The sequence below is a fragment of the Oryctolagus cuniculus genome, chromosome 18 (genome assembly GCF_051225735.1).
Source record: "Oryctolagus cuniculus isolate XC-2025 breed Fujian yellow rabbit chromosome 18, ASM5122573v1, whole genome shotgun sequence".
Taxonomy (NCBI): domain Eukaryota; kingdom Metazoa; phylum Chordata; class Mammalia; order Lagomorpha; family Leporidae; genus Oryctolagus; species Oryctolagus cuniculus.
Genome location: NC_142884.1, coordinates 50878067 through 50894938, shown reverse-complemented (window position 1 = coordinate 50894938; position 16872 = coordinate 50878067). Strand labels below are relative to the sequence as shown.

At 59.2% G+C, this 16872-nt stretch overlaps 1 protein-coding gene across 5 annotated transcripts in view; it reads right to left on the bottom strand.

The window, feature by feature from the left end:
* The window catches only part of CPNE2 (copine 2), a 41917-nt gene that overhangs the window by 6097 nt on the left and 18948 nt on the right, over positions 1–16872 (bottom strand). For all 5 annotated transcript variants that reach the window (XM_051846795.3, XM_051846794.3, XM_070061954.2 and 2 more), the window contains 9 exons: positions 15201–15284; positions 14886–14975; positions 13608–13706; positions 13149–13235; positions 11285–11344; positions 9590–9723; positions 9217–9271; positions 5453–5504; positions 4077–4210 (listed from right to left, as the gene is read on the bottom strand). In XM_051846795.3, coding sequence (XP_051702755.1) covers positions 4077–4210; positions 5453–5504; positions 9217–9271; positions 9590–9723; positions 11285–11344; positions 13149–13235; positions 13608–13706; positions 14886–14975; positions 15201–15284 — 795 coding nt within the window. The remainder of the gene's footprint in view (positions 1–4076; positions 4211–5452; positions 5505–9216; positions 9272–9589; positions 9724–11284; positions 11345–13148; positions 13236–13607; positions 13707–14885; positions 14976–15200; positions 15285–16872) is intronic.

Below are 16872 nucleotides of genomic sequence, written 5' to 3'. Positions count from 1 at the left end.
CCCCACCCTGGGCTTTTCCCATAGAACGACAACACAGGCCTGGAGGCCAGCTCAGGCAGGGAGCAGACTGGGCAAGACGCTGGCCGTGGCCTCGCAGTGGGAGGAGTACTGGCTGAAAGCTGCCTCTCACTCACCCTCTGCAACCAGGCCCTCCCCAGTGCCTCCAGAAATTGAGAACACCGAGGGGAGACACTGGCATCCCACCTCAGAGAAGCTGGGTTCAGTTCCTGGCTCTGGCTCCTCATCCCAGCTTCCCGTGCAGACTGTGGGAAGCAGCAGGTCGTGGCTCAAGTAAACTGGGCCTCTGCCTCCCATGTAGGAGACCTAGACTGAGTCCCCAGCACCTAGTTTCAGCTCTGGCCCAATCCTGGCTGCTGTGGGCATCTGGGGAATGAACCAGCAGATGGGCTCTCTCCATCTCACAAATAAATTGATTTTAAAAAGCAAAACAGGTGGGGCCAGTGCTGTGGTGTAGCAGGCTGAGCCTCTGCCTGCGGTGCTGTCATCCTATATGGGTGCTGGTTTGTGTCCCTGTTGCTCCTCTTCCGATCCATCTCTCTGCTGTGGCCTGGGAAAGCAGCAGCAGATGGCTCACGTGCTTGGGCTCCTGCACCTGTGTGGGAGACCCAGAGGAAGCTCCTGGCTCCTGGCTTTGTATCTGCCCAGCTCTGGCAGTTGCAGCCATCTGGGGAGTGCACCAGCAGATAGAAGACCTTTCTCTCTGTCTCTCCCTCTCTGTAACTCTACCTCTCAAATAAATAAAATCTTTAAAAATAAATAAGTAAGTAAAAGCAAAACAGGAGCTGGTGTTGTAGCATAGCAGGTTAAGCCACCATCTGTGACCTGGTATCCTGTATGAGCACCAGTTTGGGTCCCAGCTGCTCCACTTCCAAGCCAGCTCCCTGCTAATGGCCTGGGAAAGCAGCAGAGGATGGCCCAAGTGCCTGGGCCCCTGCCACCCACGTGGGAGACAGGATGGAGTTCTGGGCTCTCAGCTTCACCCTGGGCCTGCTCTGGCCATTACAGCCATTTGGGGGAGTGAACCAGTAGATGGAAGACCTCTTTTTCTCTGTCACTACCTCCCTTTCAAATAGAATAAATCTTTAATAAACCGCAAAAAAAAAAAAAAAAAATAGAACACAAAGTACCTCCCAGGCCTTTCCCAGTTCAGGTTTCTCATTCGTATCGCCTCTGGTCCTCCCATCAGCCCAAGGTTTACTACTGTTTCCTAAGAGAAACAGGCTCAGAGAAGGGAAGGGACTTGTCTCAGTCTCAGTGCCACAGTCAAGGCTGGGACTAGAGCCTTCCACTGACCAGACTCCCACCGCGGCACGACCAGCACCATTCCTTCCCTGCCCTCCGACCTGCTCCCTGCCTCAGGGCTCCGTGCTTGCTGATCCCTCTGCCTTGGGATGCTCTTCCTTGAACTCATTGCTGGCCTGTCCTTTCTAGTCCTTTAAGTCGTTTTAACCAGGCTCTATGTCATCTCATTTCACCTTAAGACTGCTGTCTCACTGTGGGTCCCATTGGTGTTCCCACTGCACAAAGAACGTGGGGGTAGATGATCTGCTCCTGCCACACAGCGAGCAAGGGGGAGGCAGGGCAGGATTCAAACCCTGGCACCTGCTTCTGTGGCTCCCACTCCCTGCAAAGACTGCAACTGCCCTCCGATCAGGAGAGGCTTTGCCTTCCCAGACCTCCAAAGCCTCCCCACCCCGCCCCGACTCCTATCTTTGCTGCCACCTCCCAGAATCCCACCTCCAGCTGCCCCCTGCCAGGTGCCCCCCACCTCGGCAGTCTCCAGAGTCCCCTTATTCATGGACCCGGTCCCTTCCCTTGGTCTCGTCCATGCCCTCTGGGCCTGGCACCGTGCACAGCCCATGGCAGGGGCTGACCTAAATCCATTCGTTCGTGGAGCAGAAGGAGCACCTGCCACATGCCGGGCCCCGGGCCAAGCCCAGAGAGATGATGATGACGACGACGATGACGGTGAACAGAGTCCCAGCCCCCTGGGGCCGAAGGGCCCCCGCAGAGAGACTCACACAGACAAGCAGACGTGGAGAATGTGAACAAGACGTTGCTGACTCTCGTCAGGGATAGGATGGGAACAGACAGAAAAGGCAGCAGACTCAGGGGGTCAGATGGGTGGCAGAGAAGGCTGCTCTGGGGAGGTGGCACTGGGGGGGACCCTGAGGGGCGGGAAAAGCCTGCGGAGGCAGCACAGCCTCGGCATGGCCACAGCCTGCTGTGTGCTGCGGTTTGGATAGGGTTCAATTTTTAAAAATTTGCATTTAGTTAAGAGGCAGAGAGACAGGGACAGACCGAAGTCTCCCACCCAGTGGTTCACTCCCCAGATGCTCGCAACTGCTGAGGCTGGACCAGCCTGAAGCCAGGAGCCCGGAACTCACTCTGGGCCTCCCACGTGGGTGGCAGGGACCCAGCTACTTGGGCCATCACTGCTGCCTCCCAGGGTGCTCATTAGCAGGAGGCTGGGATAGGAGGCCAGGCCCCCGATACAGGATGCGGGCGTCCCAACGGTGATGTAACACTGGGTCTTGCTGGGGTGCAGGGTTCTCACACCAGCCCCTGGCAGTTCTCCAGGGCGGCCCCTCCTGCTCTCAGGGGTTCCTGGTGATCGCCTGCTCCTGCGCATGTAGGGTGGGACACGGCCGAGGGGCCCTCGCTGCAGCCACACCACGCTGCTTGGACGTTCAGCCTGCACTACCGTGAGCTAAATAAACCTCTCCTCTTTCTAAAGTCAGCTGCTCCAGGAATTTCGTTACAGGAGTGAGACATGGACGCTCCCACGTTGTGTTTGAGGAACATGGTGGAGTCAGGGTGGCGGGATTCTCATGAGTGAAGGAAGGGGTGGAGCAATGGAGAGGAGACGGGTGAGTTTGTGGAGGGTTTTGGGCAGGGGAGTGGCTGGGTCAGACCCTCCTGTAGAGGACTAGAGCCGTGAGGGGTGGCTCCCATACCCAGTGAGAAGCGTGCTGGCTCTAATAGGCAGGTGGGCAAGTCCAGGATAATATTTTGGAGTAGAGTGAAAAGAACATTCTAGAAGGGACTTCAGCAACTCTTTCCTTTGAATGACGTGGAAGCCCAGGAAGGGGCAGGGGCTTGTCCAGGGCTCCCATGAATGGTGGCCAGGAGGGAAGTGGCCTCAAATCTCCTCAGCCCCAGATCAGGTTCCCCCACCGCTGCCCGGGGCTAAGTACCCAATTCTGAGCCACGGCTTGAGCCTGAGCAACGGGTCTGGGGACAGGGACTGGGAAGTCCTATTTGTAGGGTCAGGGAAAGGCAGAAGGAATGTTAGCAAACTTGCCAAGGTGGAGGGACTGCGCTCAGAGAGGGCGGAGAAGATTCCTCACCCCCCACTGCACAGCGAGGTTGGGGCAGGTCATGGGGTATACTGGGGAGGTGGGCAAGGTGACCCTAGTGACCCCAACACAGGCATCTGGCCCTGCCAGTAGGGCCCACCCAGGAGTATGCCTGGCCCCGGTGCCAGGAGGGTGGCAGCAAGGAGCACTGGGGATGCAGAAGCCCAACAAGGCCACGTTCCATATGTTCCAGACGCCACACTCACAGCAGCCTTGGCGGCTTCAGGCTGGCCACTCGCCTAGTGCCTGAGTGCCAGGCCACGGCCAGACAGTTCTGCAGCCCTCGGTGTGAGGCTGGGGCTGCTCTGATTGGAGCCAGGTAGCTCAGAAAAGTCAGCAGTAGGGCCTCAGGGATCGCCATCTGCTGGTTTCCACTTGTCCCTGGAGCAGCACGCACCCCCGCCTGCGAGGTGCACCCTCTGATCAGAGCACGACTTCCTGCTAAGCACGAACAAAGCTGCTTTCTCAAGTCTGAGCTCCCAGGAAGCCAGGACCAATCAACCTGCTCCAACCCCCTACCACACTGCAGGTAAACTGAGGCCTGAACAGAGACAGGGTCTCAAGTAGGATCAAGAGCCAAGCCCTGGGGAGGGTGGTGGGGTAGGAAGGGCGGACTCCAGTGCAGCCAGCCCTCCCTGGTCAGGCAGCAGGGTCCCACCAGTGCCAGCACGCCTGTGCTCGCGAGTGCCTACTCACTGTGGCCGTCTGCTGCTGCGTGGCCTGGGCTGCAAACCGTGCCACGTGGTTGACGATGGGGGAGAAGTTGGTGGGACCGTAGAAGCGGATGTGGGGTAGGCAGGCCGAGTATGCCTGGGCGATGCCGTCCACGCCTGCCCGGGGGAAGAGTCCAGATTAGCCCAGACCCTCCCCCCCCAACTCTGCACATGCCCTCATTCTGCTGCTTCTGATGCACCTACATCAGACTCAACCAAAGGACACCTGCCATGGCCAGATGGGGCCCGGGATTTAAAGCCTAGGGCCCTGAATAGACCTGAGTTTGAATCCTGCCTTCGCCACTCCCTAGCTGTGGGGTCTGAGGCGAGGTATCTCATCTTTCCAGGGCTGTTTCCTTGTCTGTCAGTGGACTGATGATTTATAGTGTGGGGCAGAAGTGTGCAGTGGCCGGGAAGCCACCCAGAAGCACACACCACAGCTTCTGCTCAGGCCGGGGAGCTGCAGATGCGCACAGGGCCCCTGGACACCAGAGGAGCTCTTTGAGTGGCTACCGTCATGAGCCAACAAATATCCTACTGTCCAGAAGGCCAGAGATGAGGCTGGCCCACCTGACCTTGGACGCATGTCCCCGGGAACATACCCCAAACCAGCCAGACCCCACCAGAGTCTGTTTCTAGCCGAGATGGCCAGGCCACGCTTTCCAAGTCACAGATCGTCCCCGAGTTGGTGGCATGGTGGGTCACCCTTCTGAGTACAAGCCTGGCTGGCTTTGGCTATCCCCGGGGGAGGCAGGTGCTCCGCCCGAGCCCAGGTCTCCTGCTGGTAGGGACCATGCTCTTCCTGACCCTCCGAGGGCCCCTCTCCTCCACATTTCTGATCTAGGAGGCTCAGAAATTCTCTTAGGCCTGGGGTGGCATGAGCACAGACAGCACACTCACTCCTCCGCCCCTCGTTCACCCGGTGCCCCACCAGGTGTCTCTGTCTTCGGCCGCAGAGCTGGGCCAGTCCCCTCAGGATGGGAGGGAGGCGGACAGGAGGTGAGAGCAGATGTGGAAGGGCAGCCTCTTGCCTCCTCCTGGTTCACACAGGGCTTCCTGTCTTTCTTCCCTGACTGCCCAGAGGGTAAGTGACGCAGCTCTCACCCCTCCCTGGGGAGGGGGAGGAGGAGAAGGCCCAGAGAGGCACAGTGACTTCTCCAAGGTGCTGCAGCCGAGAAAAGGCAGTGGCTGACCTTGAACCCAGGTCTGTGTGACTCCAAACTCCAGCTCTTCCCCACCTGTCATTCTGAGCGTCCGTGCCGGGGAGGGGTAGGAGAGGGGGGCAGAAGCCTGTACCCGGGGCCCTTGCTCCTCCCGGGAGACGGCCACATCTGCTGCAGGTGTAGGGCAGACACTCACCTGAGCAGAAGGGGTTGGTGGGGTTGAAGTTGATGGCGAACTCGTGGGAGACCTGAAATGCAGAGAAAACGCGAGGCTGGAAGCCTCCTGCCCCCGAGCCTGGGCCCCGGCTTCTGCCCAGTGCCAGCCTAAATGCTCTGAACGCCCACCCTAGCCCCTGACTGGGCCTCTGACCCCCCCACCCCCGCTGCTGGGTGGGACCACAGAGGCCCACCTCCCATCACCCTCACCAGAGGACACCAAACCGCCTACATCCCCCAGCCTCTTCTGGGGGCCCGGCTGCTGCTGCCCCTTCCCCGCGAGAGTCCCTGAGTAGGGCAGAGAACTCCTAAGGACAGGGGGCCAAGGAGCACTGCTGTCACCGTGTGTGGGGACGCCAGGAGGGGCCGCTCTCGAGGGGCTGCCATGGCTTTCCCCATCTCAACAGTAAGCAAGTGTGCTCAGAAGGGGGCCCGCTGTATGCCAGCAGCCCAAAACGGCCCAAACCGGATCCGCTGACAACCATTCGGGGATGAACTGGAGGAGGGGCGGCGGATAGGGCTGGCACCGGGGCCCCCGCCCTCCAGCCTGGCTCGCTCGTCAAAACCAACTCCGTCCAACCCAGAACCAACCCTTGTGCTTGCCCAAGGCACTGGACCGTGCCCCAGCTTCACTCTGTCAGCAAACAAGTACTGCACGGCCACTGTGTGCCCGGTCCTGGGGCCCAGCGCCTTCCCTCAGACATCACAAACAGATCACTGTCCGGGCCGACAGCGCCCAGGCAGGGCGGAGAGGCCCCCATGTGAATGCACTCAGGAGAGGCCTCCCAGACAGCAAGCGGGAGCCCCAGGCCGAGAAGCTGCCAGGCCAGCCAGGGAAAGGGAGCTACAGGCCATGTGCGAAGGTCCTGAGGTGGGAACGAGTGGGAAGAAGGTTCCTGTGGCAGGCAAGTTAGAATGAGAAAGAGGGGGAGGGGCCAGGTCTGGCTGGCTCCCACAGCAGGGGGTGGGCCGTGCTTGGCCTTCTCCTAGCCCAGTTCTAGTGAATCTTGGCACCACCACCACCCACTCTCACCTGGCCAAGTCTCCCCGTCCGGAGTTGCCCTGGGACATTCACAAGGAGGCTGTCGCTCGAGAAAACATCTCATTCAACCGAGTTCTTGCCTGGTGTCCTAGCAACGGGCTCGTGTTGGGCCTGGCTGCCCCAGCTCACCCTGCCCACTGGGCGGCATCCAGGGCCGGGATGCCCACCCCTCCTGCCCCGGAGCCAGACCCACTCCCTGACATTCTAGGTGACAACTGTCCTCCCTGGAGAGGACACGGCATTCTGGAAACAGCGCGTGGCACAGCAGGGCACACAACAGGGGCCCTGGCTGAGCCCTCGGTGCCACGCCCCACAGGCTGCCCACAGGGGAGGCAACAGATTCTGAGAATGAGGACTAGAGTCCATCTGTCCAGTGGGAAGCCAGGCCCCTGGTGGTGAACCTGACCTTGGGCACTCACTTGGAGGCTCTGAGCCTTGATGTTTTTCATCTGTAAAGTGGAACAATCTGTCCTGCCCTGGCTGCATAGCCTTGGGTCTTGCGGGCTGCTTCCTCTCTGAGCCCTGTCTCAGGCCTGTCCTCATACCCTGCTAGGCGCCTACCACCCCCCGCCTCAGGCGATGTGGGAAAGCTTAGATAATTCTAAGTTCAGGAGCTGGAAGCTACATCTCCCTCACTATGCATTGCCATGTTCACCCACCTGTCAATCAGGTGACCCCTCCCCAGGAAGTACTTCCTCTTACCTGGGATGTGGAGGTGGTCTCATGGAAACACTCACAAAAAGCCAGGTAGAACGGGAGCTCGCTGTCTGCTCCTTGTGGACTTAGGACGAGCAGAGCAGGGTATGATAATTCCCCTTGACCTTCCCTGGCCCACTCTCCCTAAATAAAACCCTCGTGTGTTTGTGTAATTTTCTCTTTGTAAATCAACATTATCACACGGCCTGTCGTGTTGGTGCCTGTAAAAGGCGAGAGTCTGGAAAATTAGTATAGGCCCAAACTAGCCCCCAGCTCCTCCCCCGCATCTCTGACCCGCTTGCCCTGCAGGAGCGGAGCCCAGGGCGGGCGTGCAGCTGCTGGTTCAGGCGCCCGCCTCCCACACCACAGGGCGTGGGTTTGTTCCTGGCTCCAGCTCCTGACCCCAGCTTCCTGCCAGAGGAGCAGTGGTGGCTCAGGGGATTGCGTCCCTGCCACCCACGATGGAGACCCAGGCTGAGTTCCCCGCTCCCAGCTTCAGCCCTGGCCCAGACTTGGCTGTCTGGGCATTTGGGGAGTGAACCAGTAGATGGGTTTTCTCTCTCTCCTTCCCTCTCTCTCTCTGTTTCCTGTCTCTAAAATAGCACATGAAACAAACAAACAAATAAACAAAAAAGAGCTGGCTGCCCTGCACACTTGCTGTCTCCACTCCCCTCCCCACGCTACCTGCACTACCGGGAAGGCCCTCGCCGAGTCAGCCAGGTGAGCTCCCCCGGCCCAGGCAGCACCCGGCCCCACGGAGCCCGCCTGCCCGCCCGCCGCGGCGAGATTCCTCAGCCTCCTCCGCCACACGGGGTCCTAACAGGGCCTACCTCATGGGCTTCGGGTGGGGATTCAGTGAAGTTGGGCACAAAGGCAGAGCTGTGTCTAGAACCTTCCAAGGGCCCAATAAAAGCCACTTCTCATCAGTTTGCTTTCCAGGGGCTTCCGTGCCGCCCCTCCCCTATTTCCTCCCCACGCAGGTCCCTCGGACCCAGTCTCTGCCTCCGGCTCTCAGAGCCAGTTCCTCACTCACCCTGCCTGGGTCCCCCCAACTCAGGCAGCTCCATTCACTCTCGCCCTGGCGGCCATACCTCTGTCTCCCTCCCCTGAGCTCTGGAAGCTGACCCTTGGCCCACTCTCTCCTGACCTCCCACCTCACCATCTCCCCCACCCAGCCACCTGCCCCCTCCCATTCCCCAGCTCATTCCCCACCTGCATGCCCAGCTAGAAATAGGGGTGGCCTCCTTGGCCACATCCATTTGGTCACCCAGCCAGTCCTGTCCCCCGAGGGTCCCTTCTCGCCACCTTGCCATCCTGCCCACTCTCTCCCACCAGTCCTGCTCAGTAGCTAGAGCTGGGGTGTCTATCTGACCCTGACACCCACGCTGCCCCCACTGCCCACCTCCCTGGGAGGCTCCAGGCACCCCACCTTCTGAGTTTCCTCCAGCTCCTCTGGCCCGCCTGCCTCCCCGGCTGCACACCGGCTGCTCTCTGCCCCAACAACCCTCTTGCCCCATCAACTCCTACTTACCCTTCCCCTCTTGGCTTAGACCTGGCCTCCTCCAGGAAGCCTTCCCTGATGGCTCCAGGCTGGGCTGGGTCCCCTCCCCTGGGCCTGCCTTCAGGCCCGGGCTGCCCCTACTTCAGTACGGATGGCAACTGTCCGTCTTGAGGGTTGCAGACAGACAACTGGACGCCCAGTTAAACACAAACTTCAGGTAAACCACAGATCATTTCTGGTGTAAGTTTGCCCTACACAACATTCAGAACATACTGGAAAACTGTGAAGCTCAAGTGTAACTGGTGTCTTGTATTTTTTTTTCTTAAGCTAGCAACCCTGTCTGTCTTCCCCACTCGGCATGCGTTCCAGGGAGCAGAGACCATAACTGTGCTGCCCCTGGTATCTGGAAATGGGTGTGGTCCAGGCCCTGGCCCAGGACCCTTCAGCCCCAGATCCCAGAGTCACTGCCAACAGCCCCATCTCAGCCCTGAGTGACTCCACTCACCTTCCAGTCTGGGGGTAACTGGGCCCCGAATCCTAGAGCTGGGAACATCTTATCGCTAACCAGAGAGAAAAGAGAGAACACTGTGAGACACTTGTACGGGGCCTCTCCCCACCCACGTTCACCCCTGCAGACTTAGTTGTCTTCCATCCACATTTTCTTACTGACTACCTGAGAAGGATCCCATTTGAATCTGGATTCAGATGTTAAAAATTCTGTAATTTATTAGCAATGTCTGCCACAGGCATAGGAAGGTGCAATAATAGCATGTGTGCCATGTGTTGGTCATTCCTAGATCTGATGATCTCTGGGTCCCTTTTGCTTTGAAAAGCTGAGTTTCCCAGTGAGGATGGAGCCCTGGCTGATCCCAGCTTACCTGTCATAGTCCTGAATGATCTGCCCGACAGCCCAGATGGCCGACAGATATTCGTTAGTGCCCATGGGGTTGATGTAGTGCAAAGAGGAAGGGTCGAGGGGGTTCCCGTTGGAGGCTGTGAAGTCTATTCCAACCTGCAAGATGGGTAAGAGGCCCTCAGTGTGCCAGAGACCCTAGCTCCCTATCCTGCCCCAGGGACCAGGAGGGGCCGATGGGACACAGGAAACCCACTGGTCTGAAGATGGTCTGAGAGCCAGAAACTGTCTGACTGTGCCACTCCTCTCCTCTAGTGCCATCTGTGGCTCCCCATTGCCCAAGCATAAAATCCACTGCCCAGATGTGCCGCAAAAATAGCTGAAAGTCCCAGATTCCTTGTTCTCACTGTTGCTACCCACACTCCCTCCCATTTCCAGGCTTCACTCACAAAATCCCTTCTGTATGAAGAGCTAGGCCATTCCTCTCTATCTAATTCTCTATCTTCCAGGCCCAGCTCAGTTGCCACTGCCCCAGTAAAGCCTTCCTAGGTAGCTCAACCTCACCCAAGTCATCTCCCCATTGTCCCTCAGAGCACCCAGGGGCCCTGGGCTACCTGCCAGGACAGTGCCTGTCCCTACAGATAGCTGGCTGCTCACTGCAGGGGAGGCACAGGCCAGCCAGGAGCCTGGGCCATGCAGGGCAGTGCTCAACAGGGAGCTGGGGCTGATGGGAGAGCAGAAGTCGGGGTTGCACCTGCTCAGCCCTGAGGGGACCCCAGCCCAGACCCTGGAGGGGAAGCACAGAGAGGTGAGTCCAGCAGGGAATGACGAGGAGCAGGAAGCTGGGGGAGAGATGGCCCCCTCAGGGTGGGAGAGGAGGGGTTGCCCACCCAAAGCCCCATAACACCACTGGGGGGCCAGCTCTCAGAGGTCAAGGACGGCACGGTTTGGAGTCTGGCTCAAGGAGGTGCTCAGGGTACATCTGCTGAATGAAGGAACCCACGTGGGAGAACAGGGGGGTCTGGTCTCTCTTCCAGGAAGGGGATGGCAGTGAGCAGTGGAGTTAGAGGTTGTCAAGGCCAATCCTCTAGCGAGGACCTCCAGCCCCGGCAGTGAGGGGCGTGGCGAGGCAATGTGTGCTAATAACCAAGTCCCTGCTATGTAGCAGGTGCCGTGCCAGAGGCTGAGGCTGGAGCAGAAGCAAAAGGTACAAACTACCCAGCCGTGGCACTCACGGTCCCCACGGTGGGGCACCTGGGACAAGCCAGGAATGCCCAAGACCCTTCAGAGAGGGGCAGGTGCTGGGAGGGGCACCCAGGAACGAGGAAGCACCAGGGGAGGGGTTCCCAGAGGCGGTGGCAGAGGGAACAGCGCATGCACAGCCCTAAGACGGAGCAGAGATGGGCACACGGGCAAGTGGGCAGGAGCAGCGTGGGGGGCGCCATGTGGGCCGGGGGGAAGATGGCAGCAGCTGAGGCAGGTGGGGGCCTGGCTGAAGGCCTTGTCTAGTGGGGAGGAATCTGGCCTTCTCTGTGGGGGCTGTGGAGCCAGGGGCCTGACTCAGGCCCACCCACAGGGCTAAACCACCCGTGCCTTCTTCTCTGGGGCCACCCAGGGAAGTCCTTCCTGAAGTTCACCCCAAGTCTCTCCTGTTGCAGTGACGGCCTAAGCCCGGAAATGAGGCCTTTGCAGGGGTGGGGGGCAGAGGGGAGAGGCTTACGGTGAACATGAGCTGGCAGCCACCCAGGATGTAGTCCAGGAAGGAGTAGTCCCGGTGTATCTGGAAGGCAGCGGGCAGGCAGTGGGTCTCCGGGATTCAGCCACACAGGCCATGAACACCCAGAGGGGAGGAGCTTCTCCAATCCTGAAGCCTCCATAGGGCCCAGGAGGCCAAGAACAGTGCAGGGGCCTGATCCGATTACGACAAAATCCCGATCTCTCAGAACAATGGGTGAGGAACACACACACACACACACACACACACGTCATGACTCCCAGAGTTCAGGCTCAATTACACCCACCAATTACACAGCAGAGAAAGTCTCAGTTGGTTGCTATTAGGTCTTACCTCCTCCCAGCCCTCGCTGACCTCCCATTTTAACAAAGAGGGAACAGGCTGTGCGGCCGAGGCCACTGCTTTGACCTAATCACGCGGTTCAACCAAGCTCTGTTTGCTCGGATGCTCTCCGTCTCTTTCCGACAAAGAATCTTGGCCTCGCCATTTGAGGGGAGTTTAGAAGAATTCCTCCCAAAATAAATCTACTGAAGTTCAAGCTAATAAGGCAGGTGCCAAAAACTGTGAAAGAAAGATGTGAAATGTGGAAGTTGCGGAAGCAAGGACTTGGGGCCGGCGCTGTGGCGTAGTGGGTTAAGCCACCATCTGTGACACAGCCATCCCTTACGGGTGCCAGTTCAAGTCTTGGCTGCTCCACTTCTTATGCAGCTTTTCCTGCAAATGCACCTGGGAAAGCAGTGGAGGAGACCCCACACGGGAGACCCAGATGAAACTCCTGGCTCCTGGCGTTGGCCTGGCCCAGCCTCAGCTATTGTGGCCATTTGGGAGAGTGAACTAGCAGATGGAAGATCTCTCTCTGTCTCTCCCCATCTGTTTCTAACTTTGCCTTTCAAATAAGTAAGATAAATTTTTGAAAAATAAAAAAAAAGACCTGACGTTGCACCTGCTTGAAAATTTTTTGTTTCTTTGAGAAGCAGAGAGAAAAAGAGCAGGGAGAGCAAGCATCTGATTGCTCACTGGTTCCCTCCCCAAATGTCTGGGACCAGGACTCAGCCAGGGCAAAGCCAGGAGTCTGGAGCTCAGCCCAGGTCTCCCAGGCACGTGGCAGGGACCCAGAGCTTTGAGCTCTCGCCTGCTGCCTCCCCGGGTCTGCACCTGCAGGAAGCTGGAGTCAGGAGCTGGAACTTGAACCCTAGTACTCTAATATGAGATGCACGCAGCCCAGCCAGACTACTAACTGCCGGGCCAGACACCCCTGAAGGCTTTTGCATTGCGACCTCACAGCAGGTTCACAGAAACCCTGGCCTGGACCAGCCAGCAGTGCTATACACACTCTTGAGAGTCGCGCCCCGGGGCCCGGGCTGCCCTCCTTCATGACCTGCCTGAGCCGGCAGGTATTTGGCCAGTAGACACGCTGGCCCCTGATCCACTTGACCACTGCTCGGTGAGCTTCATTGCCATTTTGGGCCGAAGTGGCTCCAGCTCACCATGGGGGTCTTCACTCAGAGGACAAGGTGACCCCACCTAATGTCCTCTGCCCCTTGGGTGTCCACCATGCACTGAATGAGTCACAGAGCAGGCAGTGGCAGCTCCCAACAGGAGAGGCCTGTGCAGGTCATCTCATGGAACATGTATGGGGCACTCCCTAGGTGCCCTACCTCATTAACACCCATTCTACAGAGAGGGAGACTGAGGCCCTGCGAGGGGTCCCTCGGGTCTCAGAGCCAGCACACGGCAGAGCCAGGATGGAAACCCGGCCCTCGCTGGCTGCTGAGCCGCTGCCCTGCCTGTCCTTTCTGCGGTGGCCTCGACCCTGGCTCCCAGCTCCCGGTCAGCCCGCCGGCCCCACCTTGCATGAGCGCAGGATGATGATGCCTGAGTTCTTATAGTTCTTTTTCTTCCTCTGCTTCTTGGGGTTGATGCACTCGAACTCCACCTGGGCAACACGGGCGGAGGAGAAGCTCAGCCTCGCCCAGGCCCTAGAATCCGGCCCCTACCCCCAGCCTTGATGTCTCCTCCAGGGAGTCTCTCTGGATGTCCACACCCAGAAATGGTGGGAGGCGCAGACAAAGCCTCCCCGTCACATCCGGCTGAGGGCCCAGGAGCCAGACAGCTCCTGACTGCTCACCGCATGTCCACACTACGACTGCAGCTCAATGCTCAATGCCCACCCCAGCCTTTGCCCCAACTGACAGATTAGGGAAACTGAGTCTCAGAGAGACTGTGTGTCACGCCCAAGGTCACAGAGGCGGAAGATGTGGGATTCCGAGCCCCGGGCCCCTTCCCCGCCCTGCTGGGGTCACCTCACCGGGACGCCGTCTCGAGCCTCGCACATCTGTGACACCGAGGTCTGGAACTCGCCGATGAAGTCGTGGCCCCCATCGTTGTCATAGTCGTAGCACGTGACCTGGAGCGGGGCCAGGGCAGTCAGCCCACAGCCGCCCCTCACCGAGTGCCCCCAGCCCTCCCAGCGCCCTGGGCAAAGCCCACGTTTCCTGTTTGGGTGGTGCCTCCCCGCGCAGGCCGGCCTCAGTGGCTCCTGGGCTGCCTCCTGCAGAAAGCCTTCTGTGTGCTGGGGCAAGGGGAGAGGGCACCTGCTCCAGAAATGGAGGCTGCACCCCCCAGTGCAGGAGCCGTAATACTTCGTGCACCTGACACTCGGCACCTCCCGCCCCAGGTTGGGACCCGCTGCCTGGTGGGCTGTGGCCTTGGGTCCATTCTGGACTTTCTTTTTTAAAAAGACTGATTTGATTTATTTGAAAGGCAGAGTGACAGAGAGAGAGGGACACACACACACACACACACACACACACACAGAATCTTTCACCCACTGGTTCACTCCCTAGAAGGCCACCATGATGGGGCTGGGCCAGAGCCAGGAGCCTGGAACTCCATCCAGATCCCCCACATGGGGGCACGGGCCCACACACCTGGGCCAGTATCTGTTGCCTTCCCAGGCCCATCAGCAAAGAGTTGGTTGGGAAGTGGAGCAGCCAGGACTCGGACCGGCACTCTGATATGGGATGCCGGCATCACGAGCAGTGGCTTAGCCCACTGGGCCACACTGTCAGCCCCAGTTTTGCTTTTCCTTGAGGGGGCACAGGAACCCCACTTTACATGCTCTCTAACTTAGCAGCCATGACACTCCTAGGAGGAAGGCAGGAAGTAGGGTGCCCATGCTACTGATGGGTAAACCGAGGCCCTGAAAGGGATTTGGTCAGAGTCTCACAGCAGGAGCCCCAGAGCAGACCCGTTTCCTGGTTCCCTGTCCGGGGACCCCTGCCCTGCTCTCGCTGTCTCCCAGACCCTGACGACTGAGGACTGTGGAAAGAGACCAGTACCCATGGTCCTCCCCGGGTGACAGCCGTCGCCTCCAAGGTCTTCCTGGCCAGTAGCTCTGCAGATCTCCGGTGCAGGTGGGCCAAACAGACTCGGGGGGCAGGGTGGAGGGACCCAGGGCTCCTGCCTCCCCTACCGCCCTGCCCCATGGTGTTCCCTCCATCTTGATAAGAAAGAGTTTGGCCAAGGCACCCTCAGGGAGCCCGGCTGGGCTGGCAGGGTGGGGGGGAGGGGCTGAGTGCCTCACCTGGATGGGCTTCTCCATGTCCCCCTCACACAGCGACACCAGCGGCACGGTGAAGGGCTTCCACACGGGGTCCAGAGTGTACTTGATCACCTGCAGGGCGGCAAGGGCCGGGCTGAGCTGGGCCCACAGCCGCAGCTCTGTGGTCGGACACCCGGGGGGAGGGGGTGACAAGACAGAGGCACAGCCACACTTCCTGAGTTAGCAGACAGTGTCCCTGTGGTTTCCCAGGTGCCACCACAGGTCCTGCACAGCCCAGATCCTGAGCCACTGCAGGTGGGGGTGGGGGGCGGAGACCCCCAGGCCCGAGGCACCCACCTCAGTCCTGTGCACCAGCATCCACTTGCCGTCGTCCCCGGGCTTGTAGAACTCCAGGAAGGGGTCTGACTTCCCAAAGAGGTCCTGGGAGAAGCCGGAGGACAGTGAGGAGGGGGCCGTCACAGATTCAGGGGGATGGGGCGGGGCCCGGCTGCCTCCCCCAACCCCCTGTCAGGGTAGGAGACATGGGCGGAGCCAGCCTGGTGCTCTCCCCACAGCCTCTGCAAGGCTCAGCCCCTTGGGACCAAGCTGATCTCCACCAGGGGACCCCCCGCCCCCGCCGCAGAGTTTCCTGAACTTGGGCTCTGAGTCCCCGGAGCGTAGAGCCTGCGGAAGTCGGGACTGCACCAGCTTAGGCAGGATTCAGGAGAGCGACTGTCCCCAGGGCCAGGAAGACTCCCAGCAGGATGGGACTGGGATCTGTTTTCGTGGGAATCTGAAAACCGGAAAGGATCCCATGTATTGGGAAAGGCGATTATGCCTTGAAAATCCACTCACTGATGTTAGAAAGGTGCCCCTCCAAGGAGGGCACGCTCAACAGGGGACCAGGCCAACAAGGCCAGTCAGTAGCAGATGCTGGGTGAGAATAAGCGTTAAGGAGACAAGCACAGCGGGACAGGCTTGGAAAGGCAAGGACCCTGCATTTTAGGGAGGGCTTCATGGAGGAGGTAACACAGAAATCAAGGTTGTCGGAGGTGAGGGGACGCCATGAGAACCTCCCGGGAAACGAGCAGCTTGGGCAGACGGCACAGCAAGTACAAAGTTCCCAAGCAGGAGGGTGCTGGAGGAGCCCAGAGATAACAAGGAGGCTTCTGGGGCTGAAGCCCAGGGAGGCAGGCGAGTGGACAGGGCCAGCCGAGGAGCCGGGCCACTGCGGGCACATCTGATGGGGCCCTGGAGGGACTGTAAAGGCCCTGCGGCCTACACTAAGCAAGCAGACTTCCCAGCTGTATTCTGAACACCTTCTTAAAAGAAATTTTTTTAAAAAAATTATTGGGGGGTCAGCACTGCGGTATAGCAGGTGAAGCCACCACCTGCGGTGCCGGCATCCATATGGGCGCCCGTCCCGGCTGCTCCACTTCCCATCCAGCTCTCTGCTGTGGCCTGGGAAGCAGTAGATGGCCCAAGTCCTTGGGTCCCTGCACCCGTGGGGGAGACCTGGAGGAAGGTCCTGGCTCCTGGCTTCGGATCAGTGCAGCTCTAGCCATTGCAGCCAATTGGGGAGTGAACCAGCAGACGCAAGAGCCCTCTCTCTCTCTGTCACTCCCTCTCTGTGTCTGTAACTCAGCCTCTCAAATAAATAAATAAATCTATGTAAAAATTAATTATTTGAAAGGCAGAGAAGCAGGGACAGGAATCTCCAATCTGCTGGCTCACGCTCCAGATGCCTACAACAGCTGGGGCTGGGCCAGGCCAAAGCCAGGATCCCTGAACTCCATCCATGTGGGTGCCAGAGTCCCAGGTACTTGAGCCATCATTGGCTGTCCCCCGGCGTGCACAATAGCAGGAGGCTGGAATTGGAAGCAGAGCTGGGATTGGAACCCTGGCACTCCGATGGGGACGCGGGGGTCCTGAGCGGTGTCCCGTCTGCTGCCGCCCAATGCCCACGCCCCTTGAATACCTTTCAAGGGTGGGACTCTCACTCCCGCAGTGGCAAAGGGTCCTAGTGTGG